Source organism: Barbatula barbatula (genome assembly GCF_947034865.1).
Source record: "Barbatula barbatula genome assembly, chromosome: 4".
Lineage (NCBI taxonomy): Eukaryota > Metazoa > Chordata > Actinopteri > Cypriniformes > Nemacheilidae > Barbatula > Barbatula barbatula.
In genome coordinates this window covers 26,556,508-26,576,359 of record NC_136768.1, presented here as the reverse complement: position 1 = coordinate 26,576,359, position 19,852 = coordinate 26,556,508, and the positions used below count along the sequence as shown (strand labels likewise).

The 19,852-nt window shown below is 40.0% G+C and overlaps 1 protein-coding gene across 1 annotated transcript; it reads left to right on the top strand.

The window, feature by feature from the left end:
- Positions 1 to 15,125: 15,125 nt before the first annotated feature.
- LOC306893302 (C-type lectin domain family 10 member A-like) lies at positions 15,126 to 15,482 on the top strand (the record flags this gene model as incomplete). Its single annotated transcript, XM_079455071.1, has 1 exon — positions 15,126 to 15,482. One exon carries the CDS (start codon positions 15,126 to 15,128, stop codon positions 15,480 to 15,482), a length of 357 nt encoding a protein of 118 aa, XP_079311197.1.
- Positions 15,483 to 19,852: the final 4,370 nt, after the last annotated feature.

Here is a 19,852-nt window from a genome sequence, read left to right as displayed (position 1 = left end):
TTTCAGATTTATAAAACAGCAACGTTTATAAATGAGACCCCTGGTGTGTTCACACGTTTGGTTTAATTGAAACAAACTGTGGTGCGATTCACTTTTTTCAAATTGAATCACTTTTGTAACCACATTTAATGGTGTAAAATATCAACCACCATTACTGTGATCAGTGTTTGCTTTTTAAATGGATTTAATAACGCAGAAATAATGGAAAGACTGTTGTACACTTTAAGATCGTACAAGGCTCTTTACAGTAACGCTGTTGCCAGCTCACTGTATGTATTTTACAGTAAACTACTACAATACTTGTTTGAACTAAAAACTGTGAATAACACAATAAAATTAACTGATATTCCAGAGTTTTCACAGAAAAAATGCTGTCAAAAAGAACTTCTGTAAAAATACAGATATTCCTTTGCTTTTTACATACCTTTTCTGGTAACCCATTTATAATTCCACAAACACCATTACCACCTACAGTATATAATTGCATCAAAAAATGCATTACACTGTAAGATATAGGGTCACAAATGAAACTTACAAGTCAAGCAGATGAAAGGAAGAGCCTTTGAGCAGAGCTTATCTCTTATTTTACCATCAGGGCCTATAACTCCACAAGGTTGGTTGTTTGCCCCAGTGATATCAGGTTGTCCAGTCATCCAGTTAACAGCAGAAATATTTGCTTTTGTTCCATATGACCATTTCCATGTGTCTCTGTACAGACCGATCCATGCACGTTCAATTTGTGTGTATTGCATCACCTGGTCATTGTCATTTTGGTTTTGAATGGTGGCCAGATCTGTGTAATGCTGTCTGCAGTAGCTCTGAGCATCATACCAGGTCATCCATGTAGAGACGTAAACAAACTTATTCACGCCATTCTCTGTAATAAGATGTGATATAAAGTTAATTACTTTTACACTGAACATTTACATATTTGGCAGACGCTTTTATCCAAAGCAACGTACATTGCATTTCTCTATACGTGTTACATAGGTATTAGCTATACCCTGAGATCGAACCCACAACTTTGCGTTGTTAACACAATGTTCTTACAACTGAGCTACAGGGAAACTCCTGAATGTTCCACATAGTTTATTCTTCAGTCTCTGCTAAGTTCTGACATGCCACTGACTTCAACAAACCTTAGCCATTTGCTGAACTAATACATGGTAAGACAAAAAAAGAGAAAACATTAGAAATACTCTTTGACCTTCTCAGGTAAACCTTGGTATATAATTTACTGGTGTATTTTGACCAAATTGAGCGACACTGACTGGCCTAGGCAAGTCACAAGAAAGCGTAACCACGAATCGTAGACCTCCAGTGGTGAAGTAAGGCATCACGACGAAGGGCTCTTACTAACGGCCGTACAGGTGGTGGTCACTTAGCCAAATGCCCACGAGGAGGCTACACCCTGGGTGTGGAGTGAGCTCTCACTGGGCATAGGCCTTGGAACTGGTACGCCAAAGTGATGACGTCCACGATCCAGTGCGCCAATCTCTGTTTGGAGACAGCTCTTACCATCTGCTGACTCCAAAACAGACAAATAATTGCTTCTAAAGCTCTGCGTGCGGTCTAAGTAGAGGTGCAGGGGGAAGGCGCCTTCAAGCTTATCACCTGGTCCCCCTAGGGACTCAATGGGGCCTTCCAATGCCCACGAGAACCTTTATAGAGGTCCCATGAAGGTACAGGGCGCGGGCAGGGGGGAATCATCCTCCTCGTGCCCCTCAGGAATCTGATGACCAGGGCGTGCTGTCCGAGAGACCTACCGGCCACAAGCGTGTAATGTGCAGTAATGGCGGCGACATACACTTTGAGCATAGAGGAGAGGTTGCTCTCTAACCTTTCCTGTAGGAAGGACAGCATGACATTGATAGCACAATTCTGTGGGTCTTCCCCGCTGGAAGAACACCAGGATGAGAAGAGGTGCCACTTGTAGGTGTACAGTTGCCTAGCTCTTGCCTAAGTCATCATGCTCATGACTGCGGGAGGCAGGTCACTCAGGATCTCATCACCGCATCCAGGAGCCAGACGTGGAGGTTCCAGAGGTATGATCTTGAGTGCCAGACCGTGCCCTTCCCCTGAGAAAGAGGAATCAGCCAGGGGGGAGTCGTCGTCAGAAGCCTCAGGGCCAATTGGTTGGGCCAATAGGATGCAAATAACAGAACTTGATGCTACTCTTCTCTGACCTTTCACAGGACCTGTGCAAGGAGGCTCACTGGGGGGTAGGCATACATCCGCTTGTCCCACAGTCAGCTGTGTGCAAAGTGCCAAGGGAGTACCAATGCGGGCAATGGAAGGTGTCCAGGGAGGCGAACAGCTCCTCTGTGCCTGCCCGAACTGCTCCCAAATGAGCTGGACAGCGTGGGGGTGGAGTCGCCACTCTCCGCTGAGCGTGAACTGGCGATAGAGCAGCTAACTCCACCTATCACGAGCGAATGCCACCCTGGCGGGTGATGTACAATGAGCGGAGTCTACAGAAGAGCAGCATGTGCTTGCCCTGAATGAGAGGAAGGAACCTCCACCAGACCAGCCGAGAAGGGAGACGTCTGTCATCACCACAATGCACCTCGAGACCTGCCCAATCGGGACGCCAGCCTGGAAAAGGACATGTCTATCCACGGGGCTAGGGTCCGACGGCATTCAGGCGTGATGGGAATACACCATGTGCCACGATCTCCTGGGAACTCTTCTTGCTCATATACATCAACCCTATCGGCATGACTGCCGCCAAGGACGGCATATGCCCCAGGAGCCTGAATAGTTTCAGCGGGACCGCTGACTGCTACCTGACGAGGGCAGGAGCCTGGCAACCTGGATTGCGTAGCCGAGAGGGATCGTCCAAACTAGCCACCGTGACGGGCTGTGGAGCATTACATATTTTCCATATACATGTATACATATCTGTCTGAGTGTGTTGATGCTTGAAAATATGAGGTGATCTTACCATTGTAACAAACAAAAGGAAATAGCCAAAGGCATGGGAAATCTCCCCATTGGTTCCAATACATTGAACCACATTCCTCCTTTGTATTGTAGTTGTTTGGCTCTCCATAGGTCCAACTGATGAATGTCATGTTCTCATTTTGATAAGACCACTGCCAGCTGTTGATGTCATTGTTCAGTCCAATCCAGGCTTCTAAAGTCAATAATTCAACAGCATTTTGTACATTTGTCCAGTCTTCAGCATTTTGAACAGTGGCCAAGTCAATGTAATTCTGTTTGCAGTAATCTTGAGCCTCATCCCAGGTTTTCAGCTCTTGAATCAGAACATACTGATATGACATGCTCTGGATGAACAGACAAAGTCCTGTTGAGAGAAAAGTGTTATACAAAATGTGTTTGTGCATTTGTAAATGTTCTCTGTGTTATTGTAGATGCTTTAAAACAACAGGCATAGACGCAAAACCTGTACTGTGTCGGGTTTAGACCCATACAGAAATATAAATATATGTATATGTAAAACACATGTTCATGTATGGTTTCCACAAAAATAAAAATATATATGTCAAATACTTGTGCATATATGCAATAGGGCTGTGCATAAATATTGATACATGTAACAATCCAATAATCCAAAATCCTATAGTGAATCGATAATGATACCTCTACTATTAATACATTTCTTAAAATCATGTCATATACATACAGCCAAAAGCAAGTAGAATTGAGCAAGGCAAAAAATATATAAGAGCGATTCGAGCTCGAGCTGATGTTTGCCCTTTTTAAACTATATGTAAATATATAAAGCATATATTCCCTTATATATATATGAATTAAATATATATTCAATTGCATAAATGGCATATTCTGTGCATTTATGACAAGATATTGAATAATACAAAAGAAATTGCTGCGTTTTATATATTATATATTATAAATATGTCACCATATATTTACTTACTGTATATGTCACAATATGTGTAATTGTATATTCAATAATATACTTTATAATATATTATGTGATTAGATATGGAACTGAATGTGTAAAAATATATTGAACGTATATTTACTCACGCAACATATACAAACACATATTCGGAAATACATTTATCATGTTTAACCACCATTTACAATGTACATGTTTCATAATACATTAAATCTAGTTTACAATAGCATAAACAAACCTGCTCACACTAAAGAACTTAGTGAACAGACATGTGCTAGCGTAGTGTAACAATGACCTTTTACATAAGAAATACACGATCTTAATGCTGATTGGTCAATCGTTATCCTAACCACATTACTCAATATAACAGATGTACTCTTTATAGTAAACGAACAGTTACAGCAGTCAGAGGAAGAGAAGTAAAATACTGCAGAGTCACGATCTCAACTAATGCAAACACTCATCAACATAATGGTGACATCAAATGACAAACCGTCTCATCTATGTAACATATAAAAGGCTTTTGTACAAACAGAAGTAAGCAAGGGTTTGACCCCGGCTTTCATATGGTATAAAAACCTGTAATATGTCAAATGTAACCATGTGATGAGTCTGCCCAGATCACATCACAAATGCACTACTCGGTCATTCTCTACTACCTGGCTTGCTGCAGTGAACCGTTTGGAAAATAGCAAAACCTTCAAAATTCTTTTTAAAAATTCACACTGACCTGAGAAAAAAATAAAAAGCAACATCCTTTCAATAGTTGAATGATGTACCTGTGGGAACAGAAAAAAGAATGTCCTCGTGGTGACATAATGAAATAAATGTACAAAAATTCAAAATCAAGAAAAACAATTTCGAATTACTGTAATAGATCACCACATTTTACCTACGTACTGACGCGTCTGTGTTCTTTGGAGTATTTGAATCATCCTATTCTCTCTACATTCAGTTTTTTTTTTCTAATGCAAACTCCTTTTCATTACCATTTATGCAAAACCTGGACAAACTATGGTTTGCTAAATAAAGCACTTTATTCAAATGGTAAGTGAGAGCATGGAAATATTTCGCCTAGGCACATCACGCAAGTTTGTGAGATGTTGTTAACCTCAAATCTCACATGAATCCACTCTAATGTGCACTCCATGACATCTAAAGAAATGTGTCCGTTTTTACTCTGAGATGAATACATTTGTCTGAATATGGGCTTTATGAAATAGAATAATATCAATAGGATAGTATATATTTACTATTTTATCAGCACTGCTTTCTTAAATCGTACCCACTAAAATCGTCTTTGTTCTTCTCAAAATAGAAGTCACATTCGTGGATTACTTCTTTTGATTCCTGTAATTGCACAGTGTTCCGTTTATGCCCTGTCCACACTAGCGCATTCATTTCGGCCTTCTATACACACTGAGATGGGGTTTAGGTCATGAAAATTGGTCTTATCTGAAACACAGTTTACGTGTCATAGTGTAGACCATTAAAATGCAGACTTTCAAAATCGCTGTCATATTTGTCGTCATGTGACAGTTGTTCTGGCTGCCCTCCAGTTATGTTATTGTAGTTTGTGAATACTTCAATGTGCATTGCAGACGGAGGGCGTTTTGAAACGAAAACACAGTTTTCAGATGTATCTGGGTCAGTGTGGACATAGTCTTTTGTATTAGTGTTATACTTGTTTTATTGAGATGATGATCAACACAACCAAACAGAAATTCACAGTGTAACAGTTGCCGTTTGACGACCAGTAAACGCAAACATGGATGCAGTTAACACGTGCACTGCCCGGACTGAGCATGTGCGCTGCCCCATACTGTAAACAAATACCTAATGGAAATCACCTTAAGTATTGTTAAGGCAAATCGATCTTCGAACGCAGGAAGAAATCTCTGAGGCAGGGTTCCAGGTTTCAAGAAATGTAATTGTAGGGAGGTAGTACGCGCACCGGTCATGATCGGGAGCATAAGAGTACGAGCCACCGGACCCTCAGTAAGAGAGGACCAGGCCTGGACTTTATGTTGTGTTTTACTGTTTGTTTATTTAATTAAAGTTTATTAAATGTCCACCGGTTCCCGCCTCCTTCCTTCCCTTTTATGGATCTTTGTTACAGTAATCTTTATTTGTTCGAACAAGTAAAGTGAGAAATTCAGAGTCATCTGAAGTGATCTAACAAATACATACCTGACATATATAACATGATTTGCATTAGTCCTTCCCCTTCTCATCTGTTACAATTATAGTTTAATCCTGCCTACCCTCTTTACATTTCGCCACGATTATATCTCATTGGTTGATTATTTAAATGTTATTGTGGCAAGCGAGTGTCGTGGAGGTGTTCACTGTCCACTGCTCACCATATGACCACTGGGGTCCTTAGGGAATCGGTGCTTGGACTGCTGCTTTTTTTCCATCTACATAACATCCTTGGGACCCATCATACGGCCAAACGGTGGCGAGGAACCCAAAACTCCATTGGAGGAGAAAAAAACCTCAGAGGGAAAGCAGGCCTAACCAGGGGATTCCAGATCCCCTCTGGCAAAAGCTGCAGCCTCCGCACAAGCTCGACAGTGCTTGCACAACAAGGCATAATATTTTTTTTTATTTAAGATTATCATTAATAATGTAATAGTGGCTGAAATTTTGTAGAGTCGCCACATCCTTAATCCAGCTCTATCATCACAGCTTTTGTCTGGTCTGGCATGCGTCCTGCCCGCTCTAGTAACCTTGGAGACAAGACTGGCTGAGAGTAGAGTACTGTTCTGCACTCTTTGATGCAACAAATGCATCAGTTGTTATTGAGTTCCTGGTTTCCGCTAGAACTAACAAGTGCAGCCTAAACCTTCTGAATATTTGTATTATTAAAAAGATTCGTCTTTAGTCTAGATTTAAACTGACAGAGTGTGTCTGCCTCCCGGACAGTGCGGAGAAGACTTTTCCTAAGTTTAGGCGCTAGATAGGAAAGGGATCTACTACCTGCACTTGATTTTGAAATTCTAGGTATTACCAACTGACCGGATGCCTGAGAGCGTAGTGCACGTGATGGACTATAATTCAAGAGAAGTTCGCTCAAGTAGTGAGGAGATAAACCATGCAGGGCTTTATAGGTAAAAAGCAAGATTTTAAAGTTGATGTGATGCTTTATAGGTAACCAGTGCAAGGTTGACAGAACCGGGCTAATATGCTCATACTTTTTTGTACGCGTAAGAACTCGAGCTGCCGCATTTTGGACCAGTTGGAGTTTTGGTAATAAGCCTGCAGGGCAACCACCTAATAGTGCATTACAGTAATCTAGTCTTGATGTCATAAAGGCATGAATTAACTTCTCTGCATCTGATGGTGACAGCTATTGTTATTGTCTTAAACAAAGACTGTGTTGTGTCACCATAAAAATTGTTTTTAAACGCATATTATATTAAGCAAATAAACTGCTATATTATTTTTCACGAAGCCATCATGAATCAACAAAGTTTTTAACACGTTTAAACTTCAAAGCTGTTTATAAATGTATTTTTACAGAAGTTTTGTGCTGTAAAAGCAATGAAATTTCACTCTACGGATTTTATTACTTCAGGCCAATATCATAGGCCTTATTACATTACACAATCATTTGCATTAGTGCCTTTAAGATTTGCTTTTAGCAAAATACCCTGTTCCTTCCCTTCTTGGAAAGTGCATTGTGATAACAATAGTCAATAGTTGCTTGCTGTCTGGGTAAGCGTGTCAATACATTTTGTTTTGTCAGAGTACTTTTACATGTATGAAACTGAACATTTCCATTGGTCATCAAAGGCTCAGTCTCAATACGAATAAATGCAGCTTCTTTATTTTATTCTGTTTGATAACTTCAGCATATGTGAATAGCAAACAATAGTAACTAAACACCTACACAACATGTGTTCTCATTATTGCAAGGCTCCGTTCAATGAAAATCAAAAGTGGCAAGCCCAACTAAAGCATCTCTGATCACAATAATGATGGTTTGATGAAGTTTTTCAACATGAATCGTGAGGGGGAAAATGAAACAGACTTTGCATATAATTTGCCCTGAAGGAAGTAAAACAAAACAGACAGAAAAAGTGCAGACAATATCATCTTCAGTCCTGACTTATCCTGCAGGTAAACATGGATGCTTTTGTTATCATTCAGTGTTTTTCTTGTATTGCATTTCTTGTTGCTTTTGCAAGCTGATTCACTTTAAATATGTTTGATTCACAATGTACTTTTCTTACTGCTTTTCGCTTAGGATTTGTTGTCTATAAGCCCATCAAGAATGGAAAGACTGTTTCATCTGCTGCTTTTCTCAGGTCAGTGTTTATATAAATAATTGTGAGACGTAATAAAACTTTTCCCTGAGAAAGTTTCACAACAAATTAAGGGGCCGTTTACACGAGACCATTTTCAACTAAAGACGGAAAACTTTTATGTGTTTTCGCTGTTCATTTACACCACAACAGTGTTTTGAGGGACTGAAAAAAGATATTTACAAATGGCCCGAAACTATATTTTGCTTCCGCAACTAGTGTTGAAAGATATCACCATTAACATATCACCATTTCTTTGTATATTTTAAAATATATATTTTTGGTGTATGTGCTTTTTGAAAACGGGTCTCAGAGTGCAAGTTTTTGAAAACAACAGCATTATCATTTCTGTGTAAACTCCGAATGTGGTGTTTTACAAAAACGATCATACGCAGGTACATACCAGTAGTGCATGTAAACACAAAAGATAAACCAGGGAATGTGCATGTGTCTTTACAGCGCATGAATGCAGTGTTTTTATTCATTTTCCCTGATCCGTCCATATGCAGATCGTTTTGACAATGTGTGTATGTGATGTAAACTTTTCAAAGACGCAAAAGAAAAAACGTTTCAGTTTTTTATGTGAAAACATACTCTGAAATCAAAACTAACTCGAAAAAAATTATACAAATTTTTGGACACATATTTAAATATCTCAGCAGTTTGAATACGGTGGCTCACCCAGTTCAATTTTGTGTATGCAAAGATCTTGTTGATCTTCTCCTCGACCAACCCCTGCGATGATGGACGCTAGACACACCCAAATCTCTGTATAATCTGTAACTGGTATTAACTACAGTCCTTTTTATGACCGAGGAACCGTTATCAGAACTGATCTTAGAAGGAATTCCAAAGCAGGGGAACACATCTCTTGTGAGATACTTAATTACAGCTCCAGATCCCTGGTCAGCTGAGGGCACGGCTTCTACCCACCTGCTGAACCTGTCAATAATTAATTAATTAATAATTGGTAGCATGTATCTATTCCCTCCGACTGGATTTATCATATATACATAGTCCATCACTATATGTTTGAAGGGACCTTCTGGCACAGGTATATGACCTATTGGTGCGGTGGTTCCTTTTCTAACATTGTATTGAGCACAGATGTCGCATCCGGTAAGGTAGTCATCAATGCATGTGACCAGTAAGGTGCATGTAAGGTGACCAGTATCCCTGTTTTCCACCATTTCCACTACTTTCCACTCTTCTCAGTCTCCCTACCTCTCTGAGCCATGCTGCATTTCATCAATGTCTTTCAGCCAGATGTTTCCAGACACCTGTGTATAATCCTTCCTTGGATTTCTTGGGAATATTCTTGCTTCTCAGTTGTCAGATGTCTCCCTCTACTGTCGTCCTCTGGTAATTCTCTGTCATCTAGTATTACTCTGCTGTCGAGTTGGTATTTTGTTTCACTCATATGCGAATATCTTCCTTTACTGGTAGCGTCTGGTATTCCTCTGTAGTTGTGCTGCCATGATGCTTCATGGGCCTGCCATGACGTATATTTATTCTTTAGAAGGGGCAGGTCGATTCATCCATCTCCTCTGAGCCTGCTTCTGACATGACGTCTGGTAATTCTCTATATCTCAGATTTTTCTCCCCAGAGCAGTTGACGTAATTTTCTGTTCTTGGGCTGCTCCTTCTTATCTCTGCCTCCTAGTGGCCTCTAATTCTGCAGATACCACAGCATCCATTGATTTATAGACGGGTGTAGGCCTACAAGAACCAACATCATTCAGGGTTTACCTTTTGCAGATAACACAGATTTTATACTATAAAGCAAATATGCTCACCTAGGGATGAACCGATACCACTTTTTTACAAACCGATACGAGTACGAGTATTTTCATTTTTGTACTTGCCGATATCGAGTACCGATACCGATACCTGATACTTCTTAGATTTGGTTTCAATGAAAGTGCAATTAATTTAAAGGAAGGTTTTATTTTTTGCCTATAACAAGGATGAATACAAAAATCTTTAACAGAAGGCTATTCTAAGCCCAAAATATACATAGCTTCTTGGTTTTAACACAATAAAGGCAATGTCATCACATTAGACAAAATATTAACATAACCAGATAAAGGAAATGAAAATTTCACACAGTTTCAAAACAGCCTCCTGCTTTTAAGTATACAAACTTTATCTTAAACTATGTGGCACTATTCTACTGTTAAACAAATCAACACACTATGTTGTTAAATGACTATTTACAAATAACGTTGCAGCCTCTGAACTAGGCTATGTATTTTTCGGGAAAGTGAGATGGAGATTTTTTTTGATGAACAGAATCATCTCTGCATGATCAGGTGTTAGCCTGTTTCTGCTTTCATTCACAATGTGTGACACTGAGCTAAATAGCCATTCACTGTCAACGCTATTGCACGGTGCTGAGAGGTATCTAATTGCCATTTTGGCCAGAGAAGGGAACCGCACTTTGTTAACCTCCCAGTATTGCAGTGGTTTGTCCTCACGGGCCATTGGGGCCTCTCTAAGGTATGTGTCGAGTTGTGCAGTAAAAACTAAAGCAGATGTGGTCAGTGCTGCTGATGCTGGTTCATTTGCAATTTCATCTAATATATTGTCTAAACTGCTGCTGGCCTGGTCCCTACGTGGTTTTCTGTTAGGTGGTTCATGCTGGTTGTGATCTCCCAGCTGTTTATCCTCTTCTGCAGTCAGCCTCTGAAGCTCAATCATTAGCATCTCCTTGGCATTTGCAGCAGTGTTGGTGTTTGAGAAAAAAACTGCTTTATACCTAAAACATACAAACATGTAGGGTCATTATGTGGCCATTCCATAAAAAAACACTTGCATGGAATTCTATTCAGCGTTCACCTCAGTGTGCACTAACGCGTGCACGCATGCACGCACACACAAACACAGATACACATTCTCACACACAGGCCTACCTCGGATCGAGTAAAGTTGCCAGTTTGTAGAGGGGATTTTCTTCAATATCGCCAAATCGTTTCTTGACGGCTGCAGCTAACATTCTCTTCATAGTTTTGATGCCGTGGTCGTCCTCTGTCTCTCTAGATAGAAATCTTAGCAACACAGTGATCGCGGGAATCACGTCTGCTGCCATGGCATCCGAAGAGCTTACCCTTCGCGTCAACTCCTCGAAAGGACCCAGAACAGTTGCAGTCTTCTCCAGCAGTATCCACTGACTGGCTGCGAGATTGTCAGGGAGCTCGTATTCAGACGCATATATACCAAGCGCCTGTTTCTGTTCGACCAGGGACTGGATCATGTAAAAGGTACTATTCCAGCGAGTTTGGACGTCTTGTTGGAGTCGTTTTGTGGGCTGATTGATCTGTAACTGGATGTCTTCGAGGTGGGAGTAGGCTAAAGCAGAATGTTTAAAATGCCCAACTATTCTGCGACCGACAACCACAGCATCAGCAACACTTTTCTGAGAGAGGAGCCCCTCGTGAACCACTAGCTGGAGAGTGTGAGCAGTACAAGGCAGGCTGGGGAGTCCAGCATCAGCCATGGCCTTAATCATATTTTTCGCGTTATCTCGGAGCACAACATGTACGGAACTTTTTGGGATGCCCCAATTCTGTAGCATGTCTTCGAATATATTAGCTATAGCTTGGCTGGTGTGAGAGCCCTGAAATGGCTTGGCTTGTAACTCGATGTGGTGAACAGTGAACGCTTCGTCTATCCACTGAGCTGTTAAACTGAGGAGAGACATTGGGCAGACACTACTTGTCCATATATCAGTTGTGAAGCTCATTGCCGTAGCATCACGCACCAGGGAACTAACGTGTTTTTTCACTCCATCGTACACCTTTGGCAACATTACATCTGTGATGTAGGGGCGACTGGGAATGTCATACCTTGGCTCTAGCACGCCGAGGAGACGGCGAAATCCAACATTATCGACAACCGAAAGTGGCTGGTCATCGAGCGCTATAAAGTGAGTAAGTGCCTCTGTTATTTTTGTGGCCCGTGGGCTGTCTTTGGACATTTTCTCTCGCTTTAGCAAGACTTCAGTTAAGATTTGTTGCTGCGGTCTTGGACTAGCATTAGTAAACTCTGTGTACTTAGCACTATGGTGCGTCTTCAGATGTTTAATCAAATTGCTGGTGTTAAACGATGTACTTTCCTTTCCGCCCCTTGACACCATAGCAGTACAGATCTTACAAACTGCCTTACTCCTGTCGTCATCTTTTTTCTTCAAATATTCCCAAATCGCGGACATTGCTTACTGTTCTCAGTGAAAATCTTACCGGTCTGGTCTTGATGCTTTCAAACATTGGCAGAATCGCCGAAGCCAAGTTTCCGGCTCGTTGTTTCCCCCTAGACATTGACGTCAGGTAGCACATCTGCGTAGTGAAATACTGTTGAGTGGTATCGGTGCGCGGTATCGGCAATTTATGTAAGAATACGAGTACGAGTATTTTAACAAAGTATCGGCCGATACCCGATACTGGTATCGGTATCGGTGCATCCCTATGCTCACCTGTCTCGGTGCTTTGGGCCCTTTATCTGTGTGATCCGCATCCAAGTCCACCCGTCACGATTGTCAGGCTTCTGCACTCTGGCCTGGATCACATCAGGTTCACCACATTTGTTGTGGCAAGTTGCTCGCCTCAATGTAGAAGAAATCATGTAGACCAACGAGCCAGGTTTCCAGAAGTTCAATCTTTTATAAACAAATAGAAGTGAGACACTCAAGAGTTCATCTGAAGATGCCCAACAAACACACATCTGACTCCCCACTTTATACAGAAAACTCAAGTTGTTATCACAGTGTTAACCAATCATGTTTCACCTGACATCATCTTCTGCCAATCACGCTTTACATGACATCACCTTTTCTTTGTTTGTCCCCATTCCTGTTTGCTACTATTATATTTCAATCAGGCCTTTGCTCACTACAGTTATGATTCCATCCCACCATATTATTATTTAACAGTAGCGAGCGCCTCTCAAAAACACATATATCATGTGCCATTAATCTGGATTCCTTTCCAGGTAATTTCGGACGATACATGAACTTGATAATGGGCAACCCAGCGTCTGCATGCAATAAATGTAACTTGTCTAGAAAAGTGTGTGTGGTGAACAACTTATACATGAGGCCCATGACTATCTAAATGTATCATTTTATATCAGAAAATGTCCCAACAAGGTCCCAACAAAAGCAAACAGTGATCACAATAATGGTTTTATGAAATGTAATTGCAGGTCTATTTTAGGAGATAGATTCAGAAGAGTATCTTGTTGGGTTTACTTGATTCATTCATGTTCACTTAACATGTTCATTTCATGTTGAGTTTACATGTTTCACTCATGTTCTCTCTATATGCTATATCTTCTTTTTTCTAGAAACCTATACAAGTGTGTTGAGTGAAAGTGATTTATTCAAGTAAAGTGAACAACATCAACAAATAATTTTCTTGTTATCTTAGATTTTTTTTCTTTTTTTGATGTCATTCAACATTGCTCTCAACAGGATTGTGGTCGCACACCCAGACCATGTCACATGGCTATGCTCTGATCAAGGAACCCAAGACCTGGGATAAGGCACAAGATTACTGCAAACAGAATCACATTGACCTAGTCACCCTTCAAAGTAATAAAGACTGGACACATGTACAAAGAGAAATTCAAACAACACTAGCGGCCTGGACTGGACTCCACAATAACCTCAATGGCTGGCGGTGGTCTTATCCAAATAAAACTTTTACGTTCTTGGGTTGGAATTCTGGAGAGCCGAACAACACTGATGGAAAACAGGAATGTGTTATAATCACACCTGAAGGCTGGTGTGATACGGCATGCATTGACCAAAATCCGTTTTTTTGCTACAATGGTAAGAAAGAGAGCTCTAACACAAATCAATATAGTGTTTAACAATCAGTTCTTAGTAGTGATTTTAAGACTGCAAAACATGCTTAAGTCTGGTTCTCTGGGAAGTTCAAGCAGGGAGAGTGAGAGAAGGAGGCACAGGTTTGCTTATCAACAATAATAGGAAATATTCCACACTATCTTCACTATGCAACAACTATTCATTTGAATAGTTAGTGGAGAGAGCAGCAGGTATGGCCGAGTCCTCAGGACAACATTTACTTATTTCATAAAAGGATGGAAATCAACCTTATTAAGTGTTATTTCTCATCTGTATTACAGTTTAACACCAATCCAAAAAAGTAATCTACTTCTATTTTAAAACATATCCTTTATGATTAAGTATACTTAGTTAACCACTCTTATAAGCTATGCGAGAGGAAGAGATTTACCTTTATCAAAATCAGGGATCATGGTCCCAACTAAAGCAAACACTGATCTGGTTTGTTGAACTTTCAAATATTTTTCAACATTCCTTTTTGGTGCAAACGTGATATTGATTCAATGCAATTAACATGGACAAATCAACTGTTTTCACCTGCTCTGTTGTGACTTGTGTAACTAGCAGATGAGTTGACTCGGGTGTTTTATATAGGGAGACATCTAAAACATTCTGTCAGGGAGTTTATCAAGGATTAGGATTTGAGAACCCCAAAGGAAAATCACTGACTTGAGAATTGACTTGCTCCCCACATACCTGTAGGACCAAAGTTTCCCATCCCTGACCCACAGAACTAGTTATAAAGAGCAGTAATTATTTAACATAGAAGTGCCTGGTAAGGTCTAACAACGTACAGCGCCTTGACCGAATGGTGCTATGCAAAACCATAAATGGTACAATATAGAATACATTCCTTCAACAAAATTTGTGCTTAATATATAACCTTATAGGGTTTTTTGAAGATTGCGAAAAGGTTATTAAACCTTTTCAGGGTTCTATCTTTGGGGTTCACATATATGGATTTTTGTTTCCTTTACTTAACTTAAACACTAAGACATTTCTATATTTTCTTATAAAACTTGCAGAGACTGGAGCAAACAGGTTTTATTTAATCTCAGATGTCTGGATGACCTGGAATAATGCTCAAACCTACTGTATTGAGCATCACACAGACCTGGCCTTCATTCAGACTCAAGAAGAGAATGAGCAACTACTGCAGATGATGCTGGGATTTGATACTGCATGGATTGGTCTGTTGAGAAGCTCATGGATGTGGTCGGATAGATCAACCGTCAGCATGTCCGGCATTAACTGGATGACTGGACAACCAAACATAACTGGGATGGAACGACCTTGCGGTGCTGTAGATCCTGATGGTCTGATGGATGATCAGCTCTGCTCAAATGCTCTACCCTTCATATGCTTGACTCGTACGTTTCGCAAAGATTTGTTAAGGAATGAGAAACACAAGAACTACAACTGACATAAATGGGGATGGGATCTAGCGGGCAGGTAGTCAGGTGGTTAGAAGAAATGACCTTGGAAACATCATCTTCAGATAGGAGAGAGAAAGAGGGACCAAACATGTGTCTGGGGTTTGGCCGTGGTCTAGAGGCGGCACGCAGAGAATTGACTGCTGATGGTGGTCGTTTTCTTCACAAAGAAAAACACAAAATGATCAGCTGTTAAGTCCTATGGAGTTTTAAAGAGAGTACTAGAGTCAGGCGAGTGGTTGATTTTAGCATAGTCGCAGATGAGACATCAGCAGAGAAAGAAGAGAGGAGAGACTGATAGAGAGAGAGGTCAGTAGATTCTTTAGATTTGCATCACTTTCTCTCAGCAGACCTGAGTGTGGTGTAATGCTCACAGAGAACATCAGATAACCAGGGGGCAGAAGGGGATGCACTAGATGGCCTAGATGTAAGAGGGCATAAGCTGTCTAAGCAGGAGGTTAGTTTGGAGTAAAGAGTGTGGGTGGCACTGTTATCATCTAAGAGAGCTGTTCAGAGTTAGGGGGCGTGGCAGAGGATAAGCAGGGGGGAGAGAGTGATCGTAGGTTGAGCCGGAATGTGAAAAGTGGGGAAGCATGTGTAGTGTCTGGAGAGGTTAGGTCGGGATCAAGAGTGATGAGGAAATGATCCGACGTGCGCAACGGGGTGACCTGGGAGTGATGAGTGCAGCAGTAGCATGTGTAGATAAGATCTAGTTGATTACCAGATTTATGGGTTGCTGAAGTGGGAACTCGCTTGAGGTCAAACAAGGTGGATGTTGAAGTCTCCAAGTAACACCAGAGGAGTACCATCCTCGGGAAAGGATGACAGAAGCGCATCCAACTCCACTAAGAAAAGTCCAAGCTAACCTGGGGGACAATAGATAACTACATCATGAGTTTTAACAGGGTGGATGACAGTAACAGCATGAAATGTTGTCACACGAGGGTGCCAGCTGTTTGAATTTCCAGTCGTCAGGAATAAGTAGACCGGTTCCTCCACCCCTCCCTGATATGCGTGGGCTGTGGAGGAAGTGTAATTATTGGAGAGGACAGCTGGTGTGGCAGTGTCCTCTGGCTTGATCCAGGTTTCAGTTAGTGCTAAAAGAGAGACCAGAATGTTTAGCAATAGCTGTGATGAAATCTGCTTTGTTTCCAGCAGATTGGCAGTTCCATAAACCAATGGGAAATATAATTTTGGTAGTTGCGGATGCTGAAAGAGTGCACAAATGATTAGCATTGCGTTGCCTTCTACGTGATACAGGAGATTTATGAGTTGTGGTGACAGTAGGTATTTGAAAACACATAGTGAAAAAATACAGGGAATATGGAACAACAAGAAGAGAATAAATAGAAGAGCAAAGAAAGTAAATACGAAAGTGCCTTTCTGGTGTGTGTCCTTGCTCGGTGGAGTCGCGCAGTGTAGAGTCTTTACACTCTAAGATCTTCAAGCGATGAGGGCAGTACACAACTGCTGCCGCGGTGGTTAATCACACTTAAATACCCATCTGAATCACAAAACTGAATTCAATAGGACACCCCTTCCAAAACTCCCGATAACACGCGAAACCAGCATGAGAACAAACACGACCTCAACATTAATCAATTTACACTTAAGGGATTCAGTTGAATCTTAGCTGCAACAAACTCTTTCTCACCAAGCTTCTGTCTGTAGCCTATTTAAGGTTTGTGCAGGTCTACAATCTTGTTCCTTACATCCTTTGAAACCTATTTGGTCTTGACCATGGTGGTGGAGAGGTTGAAATGGAAGATGGCAGGTATCTTTTATGTTTAGTCAATGAACAAATTCTGCAAGGGGCCCTAGGCTAGCCCAAGTGCAGGCTTGCATGCAAAGAGTTGACTTACCCTTCCAATGACGACAAAGAGGGTTAACGCTAGCAGACTCCATTACAAAATTCACGTCCATTTTTACTACTCTTGGCTTTAACTTAAAGAGTCTCCCGAGTTGGACTGTAGTTGTATATTTTTGAATCCAGTCAGGAAAGCAATCCATTTCTTCATTCATACACGTTAAAAGCACCCGGGGACATTATAGGGATCTGTTCTGTTTAATCTATTAAACTTTGCAAAGGTCTTTCTATTGAATTAAAGTGCGCAGTAAACTCTGATGCTTTGAATCTCATGCTGACGCGGTCAATTTATATTCGGCCCTGGCTGTTCTTGCCTGCCGGTGTAAACAGAAATGGTCACGTGATTGCCGGAGCTCTACTGTATAGTAAAATTGAAAAGATCAAGTTGCAATTTAAGTTTTTAATTATATTATTGACAAATTAATGATTTCACTTGTTAAAATTTAGCCTCATAATTAGTTTTTTGTTTATAATTATAAAAAAATTATGTTATAACAGGCACAAAGAAGAAGATTGTGAGATTGGAAGTGAAATCCAGTAAGAATCTAAATGATCCTGCAATCATGGAGAGCATCATACAGTCTGTAAGTATTCAACTTTGTCTTAGAAATGAAACACATGTAATCTACACAGTACATCTTTACAGTACAGGACAACATGCAGTTCAAATTACTAGTCCAGAAATTACATGAAGACATTACATTACAGAACCCAGTCTTGGGACAATAAATGCTTTATTTAACAAGACTAAAATAGATCACACAGCCCAAAAAGCAAAGGTATGTCTTAAAGAGGACTTTTCTACATCTGTTTTTAATTGATGTCCAGGGGACCTCTGTACAAAGTTAAAGGAGGTTAAAATTTGGTTGACCGTTAGATATAAATTGATAAATTTCACTTGTTATTGTCTCATATAATGTTATATGAGAGGCTGTTTGTTGAACTTTTACTTTGCAGGTTTCAGTAACAAAACTATTTAGATAAACAGATCAACTGCAATGTATGCTGGGAGTCATAGAGGGGCTTATGTACTATGATGTTTGTTCTGTTCTTCAGATGACGCAGAAAATGAAGTATCGCGGGATAGAGAAGGACTCAAGATTGACATGGAAACTGCAGCCAGGTGGAGCTGTTTTTTCTCCAACACATGAGTGTGAAGAGAATTTCGAGCAGAAAGACTGTGAAGACCATTTTTAAATATACCAGCTACCGATAGTAAAAACTTTTACCCTGTAATATAGGAATTTGTGTAGGTAATAAACTCTAGAAATTTGCTTGATCAAATTCATTCTGGATTATTGTTTTTTTTTTCAAGAAACTAGACTGTTGAAAGAGAAAGAGATGTTTTGAAAAGCTGAGATCAGAACGGTTTTCTGTGTCAGACAGAGGTAAAGTAAAGCTTCTTTAAATACTATTGGGGTTTGGTCCATTCATGTACAAATACAGAGATGATGATGTTTGAGAAAACGTTGCTGAAACAGTCAGACATCAACATTCATCATAAAAACATCAAAAATGGTGAAAGTCATCATTCAGATAAACATTCAGAAGTGCAAATATGTTACTAACATATCACACACAAAAGTAATTTCAAGAATAACATCTTTTAAAAAGAAATAAATATTTTAAAGTAAATAAAAAATTGTTCAATATATAGAGTAGGCTGTGATAAGAATGAATATTTTTCACTTCTCAAATGAAATAGTTTAACATTAGTTGGAATTTTTGACCTGTTCATTCTTTTGAGTTTGTTCAATCTTCATGTATCATCGTCTCGTTTTTCGCATGAGATCTCATTGTTATTAGTTTGGTGGCGGCAATGTTCTTGGGTTCTTAGATGTTTGCTTTGATATAATGAACAACATTTTACATACAAAATCTACTTCCTTTTAATTTTCACATTTTAATGAATATCTATGACTTTTGCTATTCGTGTATGTAACATTTATTCATCAAAAGCTTGTCCTTAAGTTGTTCAGGAAGTTTTGTGGTGTCACCAGAACAAAATGTCGTGTTTTCAAATGATCTGAACTCGGTGAAATAAAAGCGTTGTGGTATGTTTATCCATTGTATCTTTAAAGAGATTTTTGAGCAGAAGATCTGAAGCATATTAATTAGGGTTATTTGTGAAAGCCAGACACATTTTTAAAACGTAGCGTCTAAAGATCTCTAAATTAAAGTGCATTATTAATTTATTTTACTGTGGCTGTATTTCATGAATAAAATAAAACACTTTAATGCATAATTACAACATTCAAAATACATTATAAATAATCAGTGCCGGCCCGAGCCTCTTGGGGGCCCTAAGCAGAATTTGATTTGGGGGCCCCCCTCCCACCACGCGGAGTCACCATTTGCTTGAAGATTATTGACATAAATGTCAAGCTATAATGTAACATTATAAATTTATATAGTGAGGTTATGTATTAATACAAAATAAATAATACAAAATCGATACTTAAATAAAATACTTTACTCTTAAACTTCTGAATA